This window comes from Diabrotica virgifera, chromosome 5 (genome assembly GCF_917563875.1).
Source record: "Diabrotica virgifera virgifera chromosome 5, PGI_DIABVI_V3a".
Classification (NCBI taxonomy): domain Eukaryota; kingdom Metazoa; phylum Arthropoda; class Insecta; order Coleoptera; family Chrysomelidae; genus Diabrotica; species Diabrotica virgifera.
The window spans coordinates 114,327,615-114,349,630 of record NC_065447.1 but is presented as its reverse complement, the minus strand read 5'-3'; the positions used below and the strand labels follow the sequence as shown (position 1 = coordinate 114,349,630).

Genomic DNA, 22,016 nt, shown 5'->3' with positions numbered 1-22,016 from the left:
GGCAACTGAGTAGCCAGAGAATCCGCTGGTGGGTCGGATTGATCTATGGATGGACAGTATGGCAAGAGATTGCGACATGCAGCTCGGTTGACTCACTCCGTAGATTCCTACCGGATGGGTATATAGGCATATAGGCGTAATTTTATAAAAATAAGTGAACTCGTGGTACTATCCAGAGCTCTATTAAAAGTCAAATTATCTACACCGGCAGTAATTGATTAGACCTGAGATTTGTCAAAGATATTACAGGTCAGCTCCGTCACAAGAGCAATTATTTACGTGCTATTTCTTCTACATGGGTTGGAAATAATGATGGCTATGCTCATGATCAAGACAAAACTCAGCTTGTTTTTAGAGACAGGTTAGTAACTAGAGATACACTTTTTGAATTTAATGTTTTGCTACATCGAGATCAACGTAAATATATAATTACCGTTTTTATTGATTATGAAAAGGCATTCGATATAGTACATCATGACAAATTATTCAAAATATTACGAGGCAAAAAAGTTGATAGCCACGACGTCAGGATAAATCAAGAATGGCGTTAAACAGCGACCATTTGTATTAATAGGAAGGCTACAGAAGAATATAAGGTTCTAAAGTGAGTCAGACAAAATTGTATAGGGGAGAGACTTGTACCTTGGGCCAGCTTGTACCATGGGCCACCCCAATTTTCTTTTATCTTTCTCGCTAACTGTCTTTGTTTCTTATCTCAAGTTCTTCTACATTCATCGTCATTCTGTGGTTAGTTATTGAACGTGATTAGAAATCGTTAGCTGCTATCGTAACAATATAGTACCTACATTATTTTGTGAAAAGTAACTGTATAGGATAGTTAATTTTCTTTTCCAATTTTTTTGTTAACAGATATCGTAAATTAAATCATATGGTGTGTATTGTGTATGCCTATACTAACAGGTAGTTAAACAAAATAGTGAGAAATATAACGTAATAAACAATAGTATATTGTTCAGCAAGTGAGAAAAAAATATATTATATTGCAAACAAGCGCAGAAGATTGTTGGAACGAGCCGAATATTAAGTACCTACATATAGCCCAGTGAATGAACGGGAAATACGCCGATACCGTGTAATTTTCAGGGGCAACTCCGAATTGCATGAAAATTTGGATTTAGGTTCTACTTACCCTCCACTTCAAAGTTGAACTTGTGCCGTTGGTTGCTTTTACTTGGCAGTCACCCCTTCTCGGGGGTGAAAAACATACGTTCAAGATAAGACCGGAAATGGATAAATTGACTGATGTTAAGCAACTTTTGTTCTATAGAGTTTTTTATGTAAGTCAGTACTTTTCAAGTTATTTGCAATTGAAAATGTTTATTTTTCGACAAAAAACTACGTTTTTAGACGGTTTTTCGCAAATAACTCAAAAAGTAAATATTTGATCGAAAAAAATATTATTAGTAAAAGTGTAGCTTATAAAAAACAGAAAAAAAATGATGTATCAGTAAAGTCTATAAATCGAGTAAAAACAAAGTTGTAGCTCATAAAAAATACGTTCTTATTCGTCTAATTCCAAATAAAATATTTTAATGTGAAATCACCAAAAAATTAAGCCCTTGTCGGGAAAAACACATTCAAACTTTTTTAAAGTGTTTATAAAAAGCTTTATTTTTATTGTGTATAAAAGTGTCTAGCAATAAAAATAAGCGAGTTACGCTCAAAATAAAGTTGACCCTCTTTTTTTTTTGGTAAAAAAATCATGAAAATCTCCCCGTGCTTAGCTCCCCAATAGTCCCCAAATGAAATTAATCGCTACCGCTTTACAATTTACTAACTTATCTATTTTTTATATGATCTGTCAGTCTCACCGGTTTAAAGTGCTTATTTTTAAAAGGTTTATAGTTGAAAAAGCTTGAACGGGTTACTGATCACGAGTGTATGCAAATTATGAACAGCCATATCTTAACCAATTTTTGTCTTACGGAAAAACAAAATGAAACTAGCATATTTATAGTAGCAAAACCTACATTTTTTACTGTGTAAGATTTTTCTTATCACTAATACTTCATAAGTTATTTTGAAAAAAGGAAATTTTTCAAAAAATTTAAGAAATTTTTTTTTTATATAAAACCAATTTTTTTTTAAAATAAGCACTTTAAACCAATCAAACTTACAGATCATATTATAACCAATACACATACAGTTAAAATAAATGGTAAAACGGTAACGATTAATTTTATTTAGAGTGCTAAATAGAGGGAGGTTTTCACGATTTTTTTTACCAAAAAAGGGGCCAACTTTTTTTTAGTGCAACTCGTTTACTTTTGATACTAGAAACTTTTGTAAAAAACAAAATAAAGTTCTTTTTAGATACTTTAAACATGTTAATAAGCTTTTCCCGAAAAGTGCTTAATTTTTCGGTGATGTCGCGTTGAATTATTCGATTTGGAATTAGACGAATAATAACGTATTTTTCATGAGCTACAACTTTGCTTTTACTGAATTTATATACTTTACTGATACACCATTTTTTCGTTTTTTTTTGTAGGCTACACTTTTGCTAAGAATAATGTTTTCGATAAAATATTTACTTTTTGAGTTATTTGCAAAAAACCGTCTGAAAACGTAGTTTTTTGTCGAAAAATCAACATTTTCAATAGCGAATAACTCGAAAAGTATTGACTTGCTAAAAAAACTTAATAGAACGAAAGTTACTTCTGTTAATTTATACATTTCCGGGCTTATTTTAAATACGCGTTTTTCACTCGCCGAGAAGGGCTGACTGTCACACCCCAAGTAAAAGCAACCAACGGCACAAATTCAACTTTGAAGTGGAGGGTGAGTAGAAGCTAAATCCAAATTTTCGTGCAATTCGGAGTTGCCCCTGAAAATTACACGTCAAAACGATCATTTATTGGGCTAATATATTATTTATATGTTTTTATTTCAATTTATGAGTATAATATACCTAAATTAAATACCTAAATTATTTAATTTTAAAGTTTAAACTCATTCAACGCATCTACAGAAAAAGTACAGTGTACAACACGTGAGAAAATGACATATTTTTCCCTCGCTTGATTTCCAACAAACTTCTGCGCTCGTGAGAAATATGTCTTTTTTTTTTTCACTTGTTGTACAATATACTATTTTATTAGGCTAAATACATTTAGCTACAATACATATTAGGCTTAGACATTTGTTTTATTTTCGACCGAGTGTTGTATCTTGGACCGTTATCACGTCTTGTACGTTGGGCCGTACAAAATTAAGGGAAAAAAAGACACATTTTTATATTGCATAAGTAATTGCTGTATATAAGTCCCTAGTTAATGGTCCAGTATCTGAAGAGAATTCTGAACTGCAACAAATGTTCTGGCCGAAGTGGCCAACAATTTGATATTGACATTTAAGTTGTTTTGCTCAAACTGCCGAGTCAGGTGGGCCTGACATAAATTATTAAAGTTAATGGCCTTTGATAAATTATTAAAGTTAATAACTAAATACCCATTTTAAAAATAAGCATTATTTACAATATTGGATCGACCCAATTAGTTATCACAAAAAAAATCCAGGTCCGGATTACCAAAAAAAATTTACAATAATTGTGACGCTCAAAACAACACCCTGTATATTGAAATTTTGAAAATCCGCTTGCATATTTGAAAACAGCATACAAAACTGAGCTTATAGGTTTGTTTTAATTTTTTGCGCAGAAAATTTAATGATTTTAATTTTGAAACTAAATATTGAAATTTTAAAAAATTCTGATATTAAAAAGCAGCTACTTTTAACGTTTAACAATAATGTTGTTCTGAAGCTATTTCCTTGTGGCATTTTTATAATTATGTATTTTTTATGGGAAATAAGCCACAATTTTACTAAAAAATTTTACTATGGAATCTCTAACGCGAGAATTTTACTGTCATCGTTGCATTTGGTTGTCTTTTTAAAGACAGATCACATGCTATGATTTTTTTGCGACGGATATTCTTGAGTTGGGATTGATTTCATGTAATCGAATGAACTATCTTTTAGTAAAGTCGTCCCAGGAACGCAACTCATAAATATTGGCGATATCATTTTAAAGTCTTCTACTTTAAAATGTATAATATACGTCTGAATTGCCAATATAAATGAGTCAGATTAAATAAATTATTAGATTAGAAGAATTTTTTTACTTAGCAGCAACATGTTTGTTTTATTTTAATAGTATTTTGTATTTTGACAACGAAACCCGATTTGGGCTTCGAAACGTTAATAAATTCATTGTTTAACAATAAATTATTAAAGTTAATGAATAAATACTCATTTTAAAAACAATTAATATTTATTTACTTCATTGGAACGATCCACTTACTAATCACAAGGAAAACTCGAGTCCAGATTAACAGAACATTATAAAGTAATGGTGACCTTAAAACAACACCCAAATCCGTTTGCATATTTGAAAAAATAAAACATTATAAAGTAATTATAAAGTAATTGTGGCGAAATGTTTAAGAGCTCTAAGAACCCTAACAAAAATTTCGATATAATTTCAAATAAAATTAATGTCATTAAATTGTCTCCGAATGGAAGCGAATTACTTCTTTTAGTTATAGGTCTGGATCCCGCGTATGAAAAAAAATTAATTAACGGCAAGCTGAAAATTTGTTAATAGCTTAATGGTGTCTAGTCGGATAAACTATGATATATGGGAACACTGGAACAGGGACAGTTTTAATTGTGGAACAGGTTAAAAATTTGGAACGGTCAGACCACGAAAACGGCACATTTATTTTGTCCGACAGAACAGACTTAAACTCTCCGGACAGAGATTCAACTCTCATGCAAAAATCAGACTGCTATTTATTACCTGTCATAGTTCTACATGTTCCACTCATTGAAACTCCCATTTGGTGATAAATAGCATGATTCAGTGAATTTGTACCCAACAAGCTCCCTAGTGGGAAAGTTTTGGGGTAGTTATGATATCTTTCATTATATATGGATTTTGGGCTGCCGAATCCGAATATAAGGTTTGCGGACAAAATTTCTTGCCGGAACATTGAAAAAATAGCGAGAGAATCGAAAAATTTCATCTTTTTTCCGATTGTTTGCTCATATCTCGAAAACTATTAACTTTTAGTAACTGGTCTGTTAATAGGAATTAAAATACTTAAAATTATCTACAAATCTCACTATTTACTTTTTATTTAGACGAACCGTTCGGTCTAAAGTGCAAGTTGAAAATTGCCAATTTTTAACGGTCTTGGCAAAACCCACTTTTTACATTCCAAAACTTTAGTTTTTATTAGTATGCTGTCATTTGATAAATTTTTTCTAGTTTTCTGTACAAATAATAAATGATAGTTCATAATATGAATATGGTATGTCTCTTCTCACAGCTTCCATGAATCCATTCCATCCTAAAATACCGATAATGTGTCTGCTTTTCCCTTAGAGCCACAGAAGATCAGGCACAGATGGAGTCACATTTTCAGTTGGTGTGAACATTCCCTTCGGATCTTGATTTCTGATAAACCTTAAGGTTTTGTCCTTTCAAAATGTATTAGTTGAACAGCTCTCTGACTTCCATAAACCTCAGGTGCGGGTTTAGTTTTTAGCCGAGGAATGGATTGGTTAGGTGCTATTGCATGTTTAGGTGCAATAAAAGAAATGCCACCCATGACGTAAAAAGTGTGGTATCCGTCCATTGTACGTTAACCCTTTCTGTCCCAACGCTGCATATATATGTTTTTGAAAAAGTGGGTCTGTATTCCCAGCCGCCGTATATATACGTTCAAGGTGTTATGGTCTCAATTTACCAAAGCCGAAAATATGCGTTGCTTATAAAATTTTAGACTCATTGGTGTCCCAAAGCCTCAAAATGTTTCCACCTAAGACAGGTCATGCGGACCCATTGCCGTATATATTTGTTCACATATTTAAGATATATATGCTATATTGTAGCACTGGTGGCAACGCTTATAGGTAGCTGCTAGGAGTTGAAGCGTCTGTAGCCACAGAAAAGACCAGGAAAAAAATAAGCGAATCGAGATACATGTGTGCAAGATGCGGAGTCGGCCTTTGTGTAGTGTCTTGTTTTGAGGAGTACCACACAAAAGAAAACTTTTAACGTTAATTTACATTACATTATTTTTTTTAAGTTAGTTACATTTTTTCAAGTTTAAGTTGGTTAAAAAAACTCATTAAAAACATGTTTTGGTCATTTATTTGTTTGTTTATATGCGACGTATATATAAGGCAATGGGACTCGTAAGCATGAAAAAACCTTTGGGGTTGAGGGACCAACATGCAAATTAAGGCCTGGCATAGAAAGGGTTAAAATCAGCGTTTTCGAACACCTGTTGTGTAAAGCACGGCTGGTCAATTTTCTGCGGATCGCCTGCGATTGCTGACACTCCCAGATAAGCAACGCGCTTGCTCAAAGTCTTGTAGCGACAGTAAGGCCCAGATAGTTGGTCTCACCATTCCTGGAAGGGTTGGCCGTTTTCACTACAAAAAGTACGGCTCAAGAAAATAGGTTGATGTAGTTTCCTCTTTGGGGTTTTGTTCATCCTATACAGAAGCTGTTCGCCTGGAAGTGTCAGCATTCGTAGGCGATCCGCAGAAAATTGACCTGCCGTGCTTTACACAGCAGGTGTACGATAACGCTGATTTTAACGTACATACAATCGACGAATACCACACTTTTCACGTCATATGTGGCATTTCTTGTATTGCACCAAACATGCAGTAGGTCCTAAGCAATCCATTCCTCCGATAAAAAAGAAACCCGCGCCTGAGGTTTATGGAAGTCAGGGAGCTGTTCAACTAATTCATTTTAAAAGGATTCAGAAATCAAGATAACAGACCGAAGGAAATGTTCACACTAACTGAAACTGTGACTCCATCTGTGCCTGATCTTCTGTGGCTTTAAGGGAAATGCAGAGACATTCTCGGCCACTTAAGACGGAATGGACTCATGGAAGCTGTCACAAGAGACATACGATACCTATGAACTACCATTTATTATTTGTACAACTAGGAGAAACTTATCAAATGACAGCATGACAATAAAAAATTAAGTTTTGGAATGTAAAAAGTGGGTTTTGCCGAAACCGTTAAAAATTGGCAATTTTCAACTTGTACTTTAGACCGAACGGTTCGTCTGAAAAAGAAAAGTAAATAGTGATATTTGTAGATAATTTTAAGTGCTTTAATTTCTGTTAACAGACCATTTACTAAAAGTTAATAGTTTTCGAGATTTGTGCAAAAAAGCGGAAAAAAGCTGAAATTTTTCGCTTTTTTCGCGATTTTTTCAATGTTCCGGCAAGAAATTTTGTCCGCAAACCTCTTATTCGGATTCAGCAGCCCAAAATCCATATATAATGAAAAAATCAGAACTACCCCAAAACTTTCCTAGTCAAAACACAATTTTATTGAATCAGCAGTCTGATTTTTGCATGAGAGTTTAATCTCTGTTCGGAGAGTTTAGGTCTGTTCTGTCGGACAAAATACATGTGCCGTTTTCGTGGTCTGACCGTTCCAAATATTTAACCTGTTCCACAATTAAAACTTTCCCTGTTCCAGTGTTCCCATATATCAAAGTTTGTCCGACTGGACACTCTTAAGTTATTAACAAATTTTCAGCTTGCTATTAATCAACTTTTTTTTCATACGTGGGATCCAGACCTATTAGTTTTTGTGCTCTTTTCAAATGTGTAAACGTATTTTGTAAAACTTTAATATACAGGGTGTTGTTTGAAGGTCATAATTCCTTTATATAATTTTTTGTTAATACGGAGCTGAATTTTTCTTGTGATTAGTAAGTGGGTAGTTTCCATGTAGAAAATAAGTATTGATTATTTTTAAAACTAGTATTTATTCATTAAGAGTAAACAGTAGCGATCAACAGGTAGCAACAAAATATAACTTCGGGAGATAGTATCGTAAACTTTGGCAACAGTGCTAATCTTTGACATTATCTAAGATTAATATTTTGACAATATCATAGTCGCGCTAAATGGAAGTAATAGAAAACGATTTTATTATTAATAAATAGATATTTATAGAAATAAACCAAAATGGGTGAAAATTTTATGTTAAGATAGGTATTTAGAAAGGTATTTGCATGAAATATCTAATAATAAAACAATAATAAATAATCATTTTTTGTGGTGAAGCGAAACAAATTTCGATTTTCGCATAATTTTGGCACGGTTTTTAATGGACTTTTTCTTGGAAGGTTTCATTTTATTTTTCGTTTGATTTACTTTTTCCATTTTGTTAAACTATTGATAATATTTTTAGAATAAAAAATCCTCCTAAAACTTTATATACCCGCATTAGAATTCGAAATATTTTTACGTAAAATATACTTGCCTACCTACATATACATAACTAAAACTCACAATTAACAACAATCTATTCTTTCAAAGAGGCCAACAACTTATATAACAACAACAAATATAATGTAATAAATTAACTATCAATACACACTACTTTCCTCTGAAACAACAAAAACGAATTCTTAAATTAACACACTACTGCACTGAACAGATATCGATAGAATAGAAAATGACAGAACAGATTAGAGAAAATCTGACGGTGGGCCCCAGAGCCGAGAGCACGCCAAATAGAATTCTATTTTGCTGACGTCACAAAATAGAATTTCATAATGGGAGAATCGACGGCTGATAGGCAACGTGACGTCACTAAAATAGAATTCTATTTGGCGTGCTCCCGCACCAGAGCACGCCAAATTGAATTATATTTTGCTGACGTCACAAAATAGAATTTCATAATAGGAGAATCGACGGTTGCTAGGCAACGTGACGTCACTAAAATAGAATTGTATTTGGCGTGCTCCCGCAGCAGGTTTGTCAAAATGACAGTGATAATTTCTCTATGTTGCCTAATTAGTTATTTAGTTATAATGTGTTCGATTTCTTCTTAGAAATAAAAAATTTTAGTAGTTCCAAGGTTACACAAAATCTAGGCATGGGATAATAGTATATTACTCAACGAGCATGTAATGATGGCTATTACTCACGATGATGAAGTTTGCGACACGAGCCGTAGGCGAGTGTCGTAATTCATCAGAGTGAGTAATAGCCATTACATGCGAGTAGAATACTATACTTTTTCTACGACCTTTTTTTTTATTTTATTTTAATTAGTAAAAAATGTAATTATCAACTACTCGAGATTTAAATTATAATAATTTACAAGAATACCTAAATGCTATTTACCCCTAGTACGTGGCTGAATAATTGGTTGCCTACTATTACCAAATTATTATTTATTGTAAAAATACAACTAGAAATAGTCAATATAAGTTCTATTCGTTTCCGAAAAAATATAAGCTTAATGTACCTACTGTCAATTAATCTAATAAATAAGAAATGTCTGTTGTCGGTAGACGTATTTCAATAGTTATAATGTATATTTACATTTAACTATATATAATATAATAATATAACTATACATAATATGTTATAACATATTTAACACAATATAACTTGAAAAATAAACACAATATTAGTTATAAATTCTAATTAAAATAAACAAAATGAGCTAATGTCACTGTCACTAAAATAAATTATAAACGTCAAAATTTTTAGTAAACAAGATATAAACGTAAAAAATATACTGACATTGTTACAGTTAAAATTCGTTTAAAAATTTTTCTAAGTTGATTATTGATATAAATTACAATAAATATTGTATTAAATAAACAACTTGAAGTAATTTTATTTGCAGTTTATATACGATTAATATTAAAAGTGGCATGCGTCACTTGAATCTAACTTCAGCCCGTGAGTAATGACCCGTGAGTAACTTCAGCCCGTGAGTAATGAATTATTACTCACGGGTACAGTAATGGGTGCTATTAACTATGAAAAAATAGCGAATAATGAGCATGTTATTAAACGGTCGTAGAAAAAAAAGTTTATTGGAAGAAAGTTTTTTTTTCTTCTTAATGGCGGTACAGGCTCCTTTTTTCAATATTTTAGTTAGTTATAGAGTAATTTCCACGTACTAGCATATTTCTCAAATTGGGCTCTGTACCGCCATTCTTTATTATATTACGAATATGTGTGCCAAATATCTCGACAAAATATTCAAAATTAGAGCCGCAATATTGGAACGCGTTTGTTGCTACATGTTGATCGCTACTGTAGCCTCTTAAATTTAATAATTTATTATTAAAAGTTAGTAACAACTATTTTTTAATCTAAGTTTTTAACAATTTTAAAATAATTTCAAAATTAAAGTCATTGAATTGTCTGCGCAAAAAAGGAGGGAACCCATCTTCTTCTTGTGGTGTTTTCTCCTTTAGTGGAAGTTATCGACTACACTGGCAAATCTGTCTCTATCCAATGCGGCTCTAAACAAAGAAGTTGAATCAAGGCCGGTCCAGTCTCTGATATTTCTAAGCCATGTAATCTGGCGCCTACCGGGGACCCGTTTTCCTTCAATCTTACCCTGGATGAACAGTTGCGCGAGGCGGTATTTTCGTTTCTCATTATGTGCCCAGGGAACCTATAAACTCAGTTTTTGTGCTCTTTTCAAATATGCAAACGGGAGGGTGTTATTTCAAGGTCACATTGACTTTATATTTTTTGTTAATCCGGACCTGTATTTTTCTTGTGATTAGTAGTTGGGTCTTTTGGGTTCTAAATGAGACATATGTGTATCAAATCATGAAAAAAGTATACAGGTTGTGATAAAACATCTTGAATCTTCGTTATAGAAATCTGTGGGCCAACAAATGTAGTGTATCTAGAACCGCCTCAGTGACCTGTATCCAACATTCAAGTATTTTCGTTTCCCATTGAAACACCCTGCATATATAAGACGAAAATATTCATTTTTGGTATTTTACGATGATTTGAGGAAAAATTGTGTTCAAAAATTAAAAATCGTCTTCATCTTTATTTATCTCCTTTAAAAATGTTTACTAGATATTAAAAAATTTTGTGGTTATACATACAATAATCATTTTTTTACACAAAAACAAATTAAAATTAAACTACAAATATTGAATTTTAGGGGGCGTTGGTGGTGAAACTACAACGCCGAATCCGTGTCCTACTTGGCTATTAGATAGATCGTGGAATGAGATATGCAGATTAGAAGACATTCCTGCATTTAAGGGGTACGTCAATATTTTTGTTCTTTTTTTTAATATACTGATATGATAGAAAGCTAACAGATGAAATCACATTATAATCACATTACAATCAAACACATGAAACACAGAGTCTGACATGGGCAGAATTTGGCAAAGTAAGCCACATTCTAAAATGTTCATTTCCCATGTGTCTGAAGCGCAGGGCTACCGCTACCATATGTGCAAAGTGTGCAATGCACACGGGCGTCATCCTTTAGGGGCGCCAAAACCCGGGGTCAAAAAACAAAAAATAAAAATTACTTTTAAAATAAAAGTTGAGAAACTAAACAGTTTAAACACACACTAAATTTGATTAGTATATCATCCAGTTATTGCTGATTCCCATTTGCGAGAACATGTCAGAAGTCAGGCATTTTAATTTATTTTGTTATGTTTTTAGTCTGTTTGTTTCATTTTGATATTTAGCGTACTAATAATAGTCCATTTACTCACGGTTTTTATTGTAAATTTTAAAGAACCGCTTGGATTGACATACAATTTTTCATACACATAGCTAACAAGAAAATAAGTGATACCTACTGTGCGGATGTGTGCTTTTACTCTGGGGGTAAAAGGGGTATTCTCAGGGGAATACGCCCGAGAATACCTGGGGGCATTCTCTAGGGTGAGAAAACATTCGTTCAAAATAAGTCAGGAATTGGATAAACTGACTAATTCTAAGCAACTTTTGTTATATAGAGATTTTCACTAAGTCAATTCTTTTCGAGTTATTTGCGAGTGAGTATGTTCATTTTTCAACAAAAAAAACCCGTTTTTAGACGGTTTATCGCAATTAAAACTAATTAATTTATGATGAAATCTGCAAAACCCAGTAGAAAGCAGAGTTGTAGCTAATGAAAAGTAGGTTCTTGTTCGTCAAATTCCAAATGGAATATTTCAATGTAAAATAACCAAAAAATTAAGCACTTTTCTGGGAAAACTCATTTCAACTTCTTTAAAATGTTTATGAAAAGCTTTATTTATATGATCTGTAAGTTTCATCTGTTTAAAGTGCTCATTTTTGAAAAAAAAAATTGGTTTTAAAGTAATTTTTTTTCAATCTTGAAAAAATTTCTTTTTCCAAATAACTTTAAAATTAATTAGTGATACCAAAAATCTCAAGCAGTAAAAAAATGTAGATTATGCTTTTCTGAATATTTTGGATGTTTTGTTTTCCCGTAAGACAAAAATTGGAAGATATGGTTCCATATCAAATCCCTGTTCAAATTTTGCATAAACTCATAATTAGTGACTCGTTCAGCCCTTTCGCCCTTTTAAATACAGCCTTTTCAAAAATAAGCACTTTGAACCGATGAAACTTCAGATCATATAAACAATAGGTACATAAGTAAAGTAACTTGTGGTGAGCGGTAACGATTAATTCCATTTGGGATGCTAATTAGGGGGTGGTTTACATGATTTTTTTTACCAAAAAAAGGACCAACATTATTTTTAACTTACTTACTTTTGATGTTAAAAAATATAGCTTCTTTTAAACACTTTAAAAAAGTTGTAATGAGTTTTCCCTGATAAGTGCTTGATTTTTTAGTTATTTTACGTTTAAACTTCCGTAGGTAGTTTACATTATTTGATTTGTAATTTGACGAATAAGAACCTCCTTTTCATCAGTTACAATTCTGCTTCTACTGTGTCTGCAGACTTCATATATAGGTACTTACACCATTTTTTTTCACTTTTTTATAAGCTATATTTTTTTGATAAAATACTTACTTTTTAAGTTATTTGCGAAAATCTGTCTAAAAACTTATTTTTTTGTTGTTGAAAAATGAACATAAATTTACTCGCAAATAACTATTGAAAACGAAACTAACGAAAACTATTGAAAAGATTTGACAGAGAAAAGTCTTTATAGAAGAAAAGTTATTTAAAATTAGTCTGTTTATCCAATTCCGGACTTCTTTGCACGTATGTTTTTCACCCCCGAGAAGGGGTGAAACTCACATTCTAAAGTTCAGTTTTCTGGTTTATTTCAAGCACCTACCTACCTTCAAAAAATAAATAAAAACATGATCCAAAATGCCTTTTTTTGATCATGTTTTTTATTTATTTTTTTTGCACGAAGGGACGCCAAAATCTTTTTTTGCACACAGGCGCCAGTACCCCTTACGGGGGCTCTGCTCAAGCGAAAGGTTTATAGGCAATGTGTTTTGCCTGTACAAACTTATGGAGCACAAACTTTAGCACTGACGCAAGAATCCGCGAATAAACTCAGAGTTACACAACGATGTACCTACCTAATGTGCAATGCTGAACGTGAGCCTTCTAGATCACATAACAAACCAACAAATCAGGCAAAGATCAGGAGCTCAAGACGTCATCGAAATAGCTAAGACGCCTAAGTGGAATTGGACAGGGCACTTAGCTAGAACACAAGATGGACGGTGGACAAGACGAATCATGAAATGGAGACCCAGAAACTATAAAAGAAGCCGAGGACGACCACCGACTAGATGGACCAATGTTATAAAAAGAGTATCCGGAAACTGGTTACAAGCGGTCCACTGTAAAAACACTGGAAAGAACTGAGGGAGGCCAGAGCAGTGGACGCGATTGGCTGATTGATAACGATGATGCTAGAAATACAAAATACCACAAAAATACAGGGTATATACGAAAAATATCTATTACATCATCTCTTTATTTTAAAAGTGTCACTTTTTTATTACACTTATGCAATCAAATTTTTCCAATAAACGTATGTAGATTAATACAAATAGGTTGGGCGTTTTAAGTACAAGGAATACCAAGAAATATGATTTTAATGAACATAAGTATTTGGCAGTGGCGTACTGAGCATGGTTCCGCGGGTTCCGCGGAATCAGGGCCCGGGCCCCGCAGGGGCGCGCTCCAATACGCTTTTTGTTTTTTTTATAATTTGATGGGGATATTTTGAACTACACAAGTACACACTAGGAAATTTAACTGCTTAATAATTTTTTTTGTGTAGGTAATTATAAATAAAAACGAATAATACATATTTTTATCAAAGAATTTGAAAACAAAATTTATTAGGAAACATAGGGAACGCTTTTGTCAGGTTCTATACTCTTTTTATCTGCTTAATTCGAAGCCCTGGTTTCAACACTTGTTTAAAGAATAACCGCCTGTACCTACTAACCCAAACACTTGTGTTTATATCAGCACGATCCATTAATAGTTGTTGTAAGCTACAAAGTTGTAGAAATTTGGAAATTAAGATATTAAATATGTAAGTTTTATATGGGGGGTTATAAAAATAATCCCAAGAAAATAAATTCGACGCTAGATGCTCCTTTTATTTGTATTTATAGCACCTTAATTCTTCAGCTTTTACCTACTTTTAGGTAATCCTTAAAAAATAACTGAAATTAAATTCTAAATATAGACAAAAATGAGGACAACCGAACTTACAGGTACGTATCAGAACTTTCGCCCTTCATGTGTAGAAGCAGTCACTGCAGTTAGTAAGTTTAATCCGTACAGTTACAGTTTGAAACATTTAAGAGCTAAGACCGTGATCTAAGGTTGTGGTCTCCAATATACGCTGTACGGCGTCTATTGGATACCACCGGCTATCTTATTACCGCCAGCTTATTACCGAGGGCCGAAAATCCATTAGAATAAATAAAAAGTTTCTTTTGAATGAGATGTTTGAAATTAAAAATCACACTCAATTTTCTCTTTTTATTTTCACCCTTCAACTTATTAAAATAAACATTATAAAAGTTTTCAGGGACTTTCGGTAATAACGTAATCTTTCATTCTGCGTTTAATTTTTAAAAAATGCCTTTAGTTTTCTCAGGATTCGAAAAAAAAAATGAATGCATTTAAAATACATTAGAGCCGAAATTTGCGCCTATCCCGAAGTGTTGCCGAAAATTGCTTTATTAATTTCTTTTTAAGAAAATCTCGTCGTTGGATTAAAGATATCTACCTCACCGTCATCCAAGGTTTTATTTTTTCTATTTTTTATTTAAGCGTTTTATCTCCGTACCCCTAGAGGTTTGTTTGTAATTATTTAACTTATTTATAAATGTATGTCCCATGTACTTTGTCGGACAGAACTGCCAATTGATTTGTTACCCTTTCATTAAACTCTTATGCAAAAATCAGACTGCTATCTTGCTATCTATCACCAACATAATTCCTGCCATTTGACATGTTCTACGTGTCAGGCTTATTAAAATACCCAAAATATTTGTCTGACAAACATTTTTTTATAATTATATAAAGTTTTCTATTGAATGAAGTTGAAAACAACCTGCTAGTTTTCACAATCATAAACGTGTCAGGATGACAAGTTCCACAATTAAAATCACGTTCCACAATTAAAACTTCCCCTGTTCCAGTGTTCCCATATACCTATCAAAGTTTGTCCAAATAGACACCATTAAGCTATTAGCAAATTTTCAGCTTGCTGTCTTGATATACAATGTGTCAATCAAAGAAAAACTTAAAAAAATCAAAAAAGATAACAATTCTTTCTCTCATATCCTTCTCTCCTCTCAGGCGTCGGATTGTAATTATTTAACTCAGAGGTTCTCAATCTGTGGTACATGTACCACTGGTGGTACATATCATTATTGGCGGTGGTACACAAAACACAGAAAAAATTAAAATAGTAGTACTTAGTAAGTATTGATAATACAATTTAAAAATATATGTGGTACCAAAAATAATAAAAATAACTGTAGGTGGTACATCACTCAAAAAGGTTGAGAACCGCTGATTTAACTTATTTATAAATGTATGTCCCATGTACTTTGTCGGACAGAACTGCCAATTGATTTGTTACCCTTTTATTAAACTCTTATGCAAAAATCAGACTGTTATCTTGCTATCTATCACCAACATAATTCCTGCCATTTGACATGTTCTACGTGTCAGACTTATTAAAATACCCAAAATATTTGTCTGACAAACATTTTTTTATAATTATATAAAGTTTTCTATTGAATAAAGTTGAAAACAACCTGCTAGTTTTCACAATCATAAACGTGTCAGGATGACAAGTTCCACAATTAAAATCACGTTCCACAATTAAAACTTCCCCTGTTCCAGTGTTCCCATATACCTATCAAAGTTTGTCCGAATAGACACCGTTAAGCTATTAGCAAATTTTCAGCTTGCTGTCTTGATATACAATGTGTCAATCAAAGAAAAACTTAAAAAAAATCAAAAAAGATAAAAATTCTTTCTCTCATATCCCTTTTTCCTCTCAGGCGTCGGATTGAGATTCCGGTTTTTCCTTTACCCATATTTTCCATGCATTTATATTTTTGGCCACAATCTTTAATCCTTGAATTCTTTTCCCTTTATTTCTTCTTATTTCTTTGATCTGATCTATTTTTTTCCTTCTGGGTCTTCAGTTTCTCTTTTTTCTTTTACAATTGTAATATTTTTCTTGTAATTCGTTCTGGTTTCATTCTATTAGATAGTATGCCCGAACCAAAACATTTGCTTCTGTTTAATGTACCTACTCAGTAATATGTTTCTGCTTTTTCATTTGTCTGATATTTTCTTTTATTATCCTATACCATTTTGTCTTCCCGCAGATTTTTCTCAAAAGTTGCATTTCGATTGGGTTGATTTTTGATTTATGTTTTTTATGAATTGTTCAGTTTTTCTTGCGTATTGGTAGGTACTACTGTTGTTATCGTATTGTAAATTTTGCCCTTGACTTCCATTTTTAGATATATCTTCTTTTTAGATATATTTTGGATTAGCAGTGGTGCAGGTGTGTCTTCGATATCTACTCCAAAGATATCCGCTGCGAGATATCAAAGTTTTCGGGGTACATTTAACTTGTAAAGTTGGGTTACTGGGACTCATTCCGTGAATTATTTTGAATTTGACAAGGTCAACTGAACTGCTGACTTTGCCTTTGTACGAAACACGTACTAGCCAGAGAACACCAGGACAGACAGCTCCCAAACCAAAGAATATAATATACTCTCCTAGAATAAGCGTTTGAATGGAACAGATGGTCAATGGTCACGTTTATTTGTCCCTTGAAAATACCGTAGTCATTGTCGGGCCACATGCACCTACTCAGTAGGTGCACAAAATCCTATGCTGAAACTTTACCATTACAGGGCAGTACCCTTCTATTAACGTTTATATTCTTTGCCCAAACTCTCAAACTTAAATGAGTAGGGTGTATTATATTATAACCTATAATGGGTGAGTCACAAAGTTTCACAAAAATAGCGAATATTTCGCGAAATGAACATCAGATCGAGAGTTTGAACAATATTAGTTTAATATTTTTCAAAAATCTATCGAATGATACTAATCACGACCCCTCACGGAGGTAGAGTCGGGATTATTTTAAAATCTCAAACATGAACCCCCTTTTTATTGCAGATTTGGATTCCTTCGTAGTTACAAATAAGTAACTTTTTTTCGAGACATTTTTTTTAATTATGGATAGATGGCGCTATAATCGAAAAAAAAACGATTTTTGAAAATGTAAAACCGAATTCCCCGTGTGGGATGCGGGCCACTAAGTAGAATACACCCACAGGATCTCCTCCTTGTCGTAAGAAGCGACTGCAGGAGCAACTGACCGTTGTCCCTACTTAAAATTCCATCTCGTCCTTTACCTACCTATTTACCTAAAACCTATCTCAACCACACCCCGAGTGTTGGATGAGTCCTTTTAACCGTGTTTGAGTGGATGGGGTCCATTTTGCGCGGGGTGTGTGTGTGGCATATACATGTCGCGCACCCGCACAACACAACAAACTGCGTAACTTGCGCCTCTCTTCATTCACACACTCCTAAATTCCTCAAACTTTGACCGGAAGGTCGATAAACGTTCCTGTCGGAGGGCAGCAGCGACCGCCAGTACCAAGTTAAGACGTATATGAAATTATCCTGAACCGACTTATCATTGGATTTTCACAAGCGGAGCTGTACCAGCAGAAAGGTTGTGATACTGCGATGCAATAGGGCAGGGGAGACCATTGCAAAATCATTCCCAAGAAAATTATGCTTGATGTCGTCGAATGAAATGCCTCGGATGTTGTCACGCAGCCTGGTTGACGACCGGCGCTACCTTGAGTCCGGGTCAAGTAGTGCAAAATTGGCCACCGGCCACGCAAATGTTAATGACCAGGCATCGTGTGGAAATTCAGCTACTGGTCTGCAAAAAGAAAAACTGAAACTCAGACAGATATTGAAGGTCGGTACATGGAACGTACAAGGACTAAAGACGATCACAGGTAAGCTAGCAATTATTGAAAACGAGCTAGCAAGATACAATATAGAAATCTCTGGACTAGCTGAAGCTCATTGGTTAGGAGAGGGCCATTTCAGAACACATAATGGCAATTATATTTACTTCTCTGGTGCTGAGACCCAGAACTATACCGGTGTTGCCATTCTGATCTCACCAAGATGACAAAAGTCTGTCGTCGAATTTAAAGCTGTGAGCGATAGGATAGTTCTCCTTAAACTGGAAGGCAAACCACATAAACTTAATATCATACAAGTTTATGCGCCAACCAGCACATCAGATGACATAAAGATCGAGGAGTTTTACGAAAAACTGGAAACGACAATCGCCAACATACCAAATAAAGGGCTTACTTTAATATGTGGCGACTTCAATGCAAAAGTTGGCAACACTATACAGAATGACGACCTAAAGAATGTACTGGGGTAAAGAATGTACTGGGGAAGTTCGGTATAGGCCAGAGAAACGAAAGAGGTGACCGTTTAATCGAGTTTGCTATCACAAACAATTATTCTATCATGAATACTCGATTTAAACACCATGTACGTCGACTTTATACTTGGAAAATCCTGGAGATAGGTCTAGAAATCAAATAGATTACATCCTTATCAATATTCGCTGGAGATCGTCAATTCAAACAGTCAGATCATATCCAGGGGCGATATGCGGATCCGATCATACTCTACTCGTAGCTAAAGTAAAGCTTAAACTTAAGGTACTAGTACACTTTAGAAGACCAAAAATAATAATTTTTTTCAAGAATTGTTTTTCTCAGAACCTTTATTAAAAATGAACATAAAACTTTTTTCATTTTAATATCTAACTCTTATAGAGTACAAAAAATATATCTTTTTTCATTTATGCACGTAGGTACACTAATATTGTAGAGGGCGCAAAAGTCGATGCCTCAAAAAATGATGGCGGACAGTTAATCTCAGGATTGGGATATCTGAAATAAAAAAATCGTACTGTATTTGAAAAAGGAAGGTTTATTACGTGACAATTTACCACAATTTGATCAAAAAATAAAAAATAAATATTTTTTAACCATGAAAAACTGAAGAAAAACAGGCAATTTTTTCACAAATTTTTTTCAAATTTCCGTAAAATCTTTTTTTTGCGGAATTTTTCACTATGAGTAGCAAATTGTCACGTAAGAAACCTTCCTTTTTCAAATGCCGTACGAGTTTTTTGTTTTAGAGATCCCAATCATGAGATTAACTGTCCGCCATCGGAACTACTTTTTTTCGAGGCCTCGACTTTGGCGCCCTCTATAATATTAGTGTACGTGCATAAATAAAAAAAGATATATTTTTTGTATTCTCTAAGAGTTATATATTAATATGTAAAAAGCTTTATGTTCACTTTTAATAAAGGTTCTGAGAAAAAAAATCTTGAAAAAATGCTTATTTTTGGTCTTCTAAAGTGTACTAGTACCTTAAAGCGCCCAACAAACGAAAAGAGACAAATAGGACATAACTAAGAAAGAAGGACGACCTTCTCCAGGAAGTACATAAAATAATTCCCTCTATTCGTAACGGAACATCACAAGAAATATGGGAGACTTTTAAACATTGTGTAACAACACCAATTGATCATTCAAAGATAAATAATCCTGTGAAATGGAAACACTGGATAAGAGATGAAACCTTTCAAATTATTGAGAATAGAAGAAATCTTTGTCAAAGTGGCGTGCATGGTGAAAGGGAAAAAGCTAGTTTAAGAAACCTCAATAGAGAAATAAAACGAAGATGCAAGACAGACAAAAACCAGTACTACCAGGGTATATGCAAAGAAATCGAGAGACATGATCAGAATAATCAGCCGAGAGATCTATTTAGAAAAATACGCTACTTAACAAGAGACTTTAAAGCCAGAACTTGGGCCATTGAAGACAACACTGGAACTCTGAGAACAAACAGAGAAGATATAGCAGAGACATAGAGATCGTATTGCAGGGACCTATATAAAGATGATCAACGCCAAGAACCTGTTAACCAAATCTCTGACGAAGTGGAAGAAGAACCTGATATAATTGAAAATGAAGTAAGACTCGCGATCAGTTAGCTCAAATATAATAAAGCACCAGGTCCAGATATGATAACAGCAGAAATGCTCAAAGCCACAGAAGAAACTGGCGTTAAATTACTTCATCTACTATGTAACCAAATATGGCATTCAAAACAATGGCCTGAAGACTGGACAAAATCTACAATAACCACAATTCATAAAAAAGTCAGCTTCCATAAATGCGACAATTATAGAACTATTTCTCTTATATCACATGCCAGTAAAATAATGCTACATATAATCAACGAGAGACTAAAAACATTCCTTCGAAGAGAAATTCCACAATTCCACTTATGGCAAATACTAAAAGAAGTAGGCGTACCCCAACACCTTATTTCGCTTATAACTGAACTATACGAACACACTAATGGATCAGTTAAAGTGCTTGACACACTTTCAAACGAATTTCATCCAGAATGGGGTGTCAGACAGGGATGTATACTATCTCCACAATTATTCAATATATATGGAGAGCATATTATTGGAAGAGCAGTTGAAGGATGGGAAAAAGGCATCTCAATATATGGTCATAAAATAAACAACCTACGTTTCGCAGGTGACACAGCTCTTCTTGCAAATAGTCAAGCAGAGCTGATTGATCTTATACGACTGGTTGAAAACGAAAGTCAAATATTTGGTCTGCAATTAAACATATTAAAGGCAAAGATCATGATAGTGGATAGACTACATAACAATCATCTACATATAACCACAATTGATTGAAAGAAATAAAACGCAGATGTGATCTAGCAAAAGTCGCCACATCAAAAATGACCACAATATGGAAGGACTGTCAAATTTCAAGAGCGTTAAAGATGAGGTTGATCAACTGCTTAATATTCCCAATACTGACTTACGGATGTGAATCTTGGACCCTGAGAAATTCGGAAAGAAGAAAGATAGACGCCACTGAAATGTTCTGTTGGAGATGAATGCTACGAATTCCTTGGACCGACCATAGAATACATAATTCGATTTTAAGAGAGCTAAAAGTTAGCCAACTGCTCTCCAGTAAAGTCCATCTCCAACAATTAAAATACTTTGGACATGTTATGAGAGCCAACACAGAAAACATGGAAAGACTCATTATACAAGAAAAGGTGGAAGACCGAAGATCACGAGGAAGATCCCCAACAAGATGGATCGATCAAATTACAGGAATATGTAAAAGACCTATGCATGAGTTAAAAGAAATGACCAGAGACAAAAATCTTTGGAGACGGACAATACACGACATCACGTCGACTACTACACTCCCTCCGAGGGGTCAGGATTGAGGAGAGAGAAAACCGAATTAAAAAATGGAGAATATCCATTAAAATGGAAAACTTAACTTCGTTTTTTGTTTTTATACCCAATCTTCACAACTTAATAGGTTCCCATGACGCTTTAGTAACTGCAAATTTAGCATCCAAGGCTCCCCTACTAAAACTATTATTTTCATTTTAATTTAATCAGATAACGCTCTACCTTTTAACAATTTTTTCCTTATTTTTACTCATGGCAAAAAGTGACTCACGGTAAATATTAACGTTTTCTGCTTTTGAATATTCAATTGAATATTCTAAAAAAATATAC

The 22,016-nt window shown here is 33.7% G+C and overlaps 1 protein-coding gene across 1 annotated transcript in view; it reads left to right on the top strand.

The window, feature by feature from the left end:
- Positions 1-22,016, top strand: part of LOC126885102 (dynein axonemal heavy chain 12) — a 660,248-nt gene that overhangs the window by 553,782 nt on the left and 84,450 nt on the right. The window contains exon 31 of the mRNA XM_050651529.1: positions 11,008-11,113. Coding sequence (XP_050507486.1) covers positions 11,008-11,113 — 106 coding nt within the window. The remainder of the gene's footprint in view (positions 1-11,007; positions 11,114-22,016) is intronic.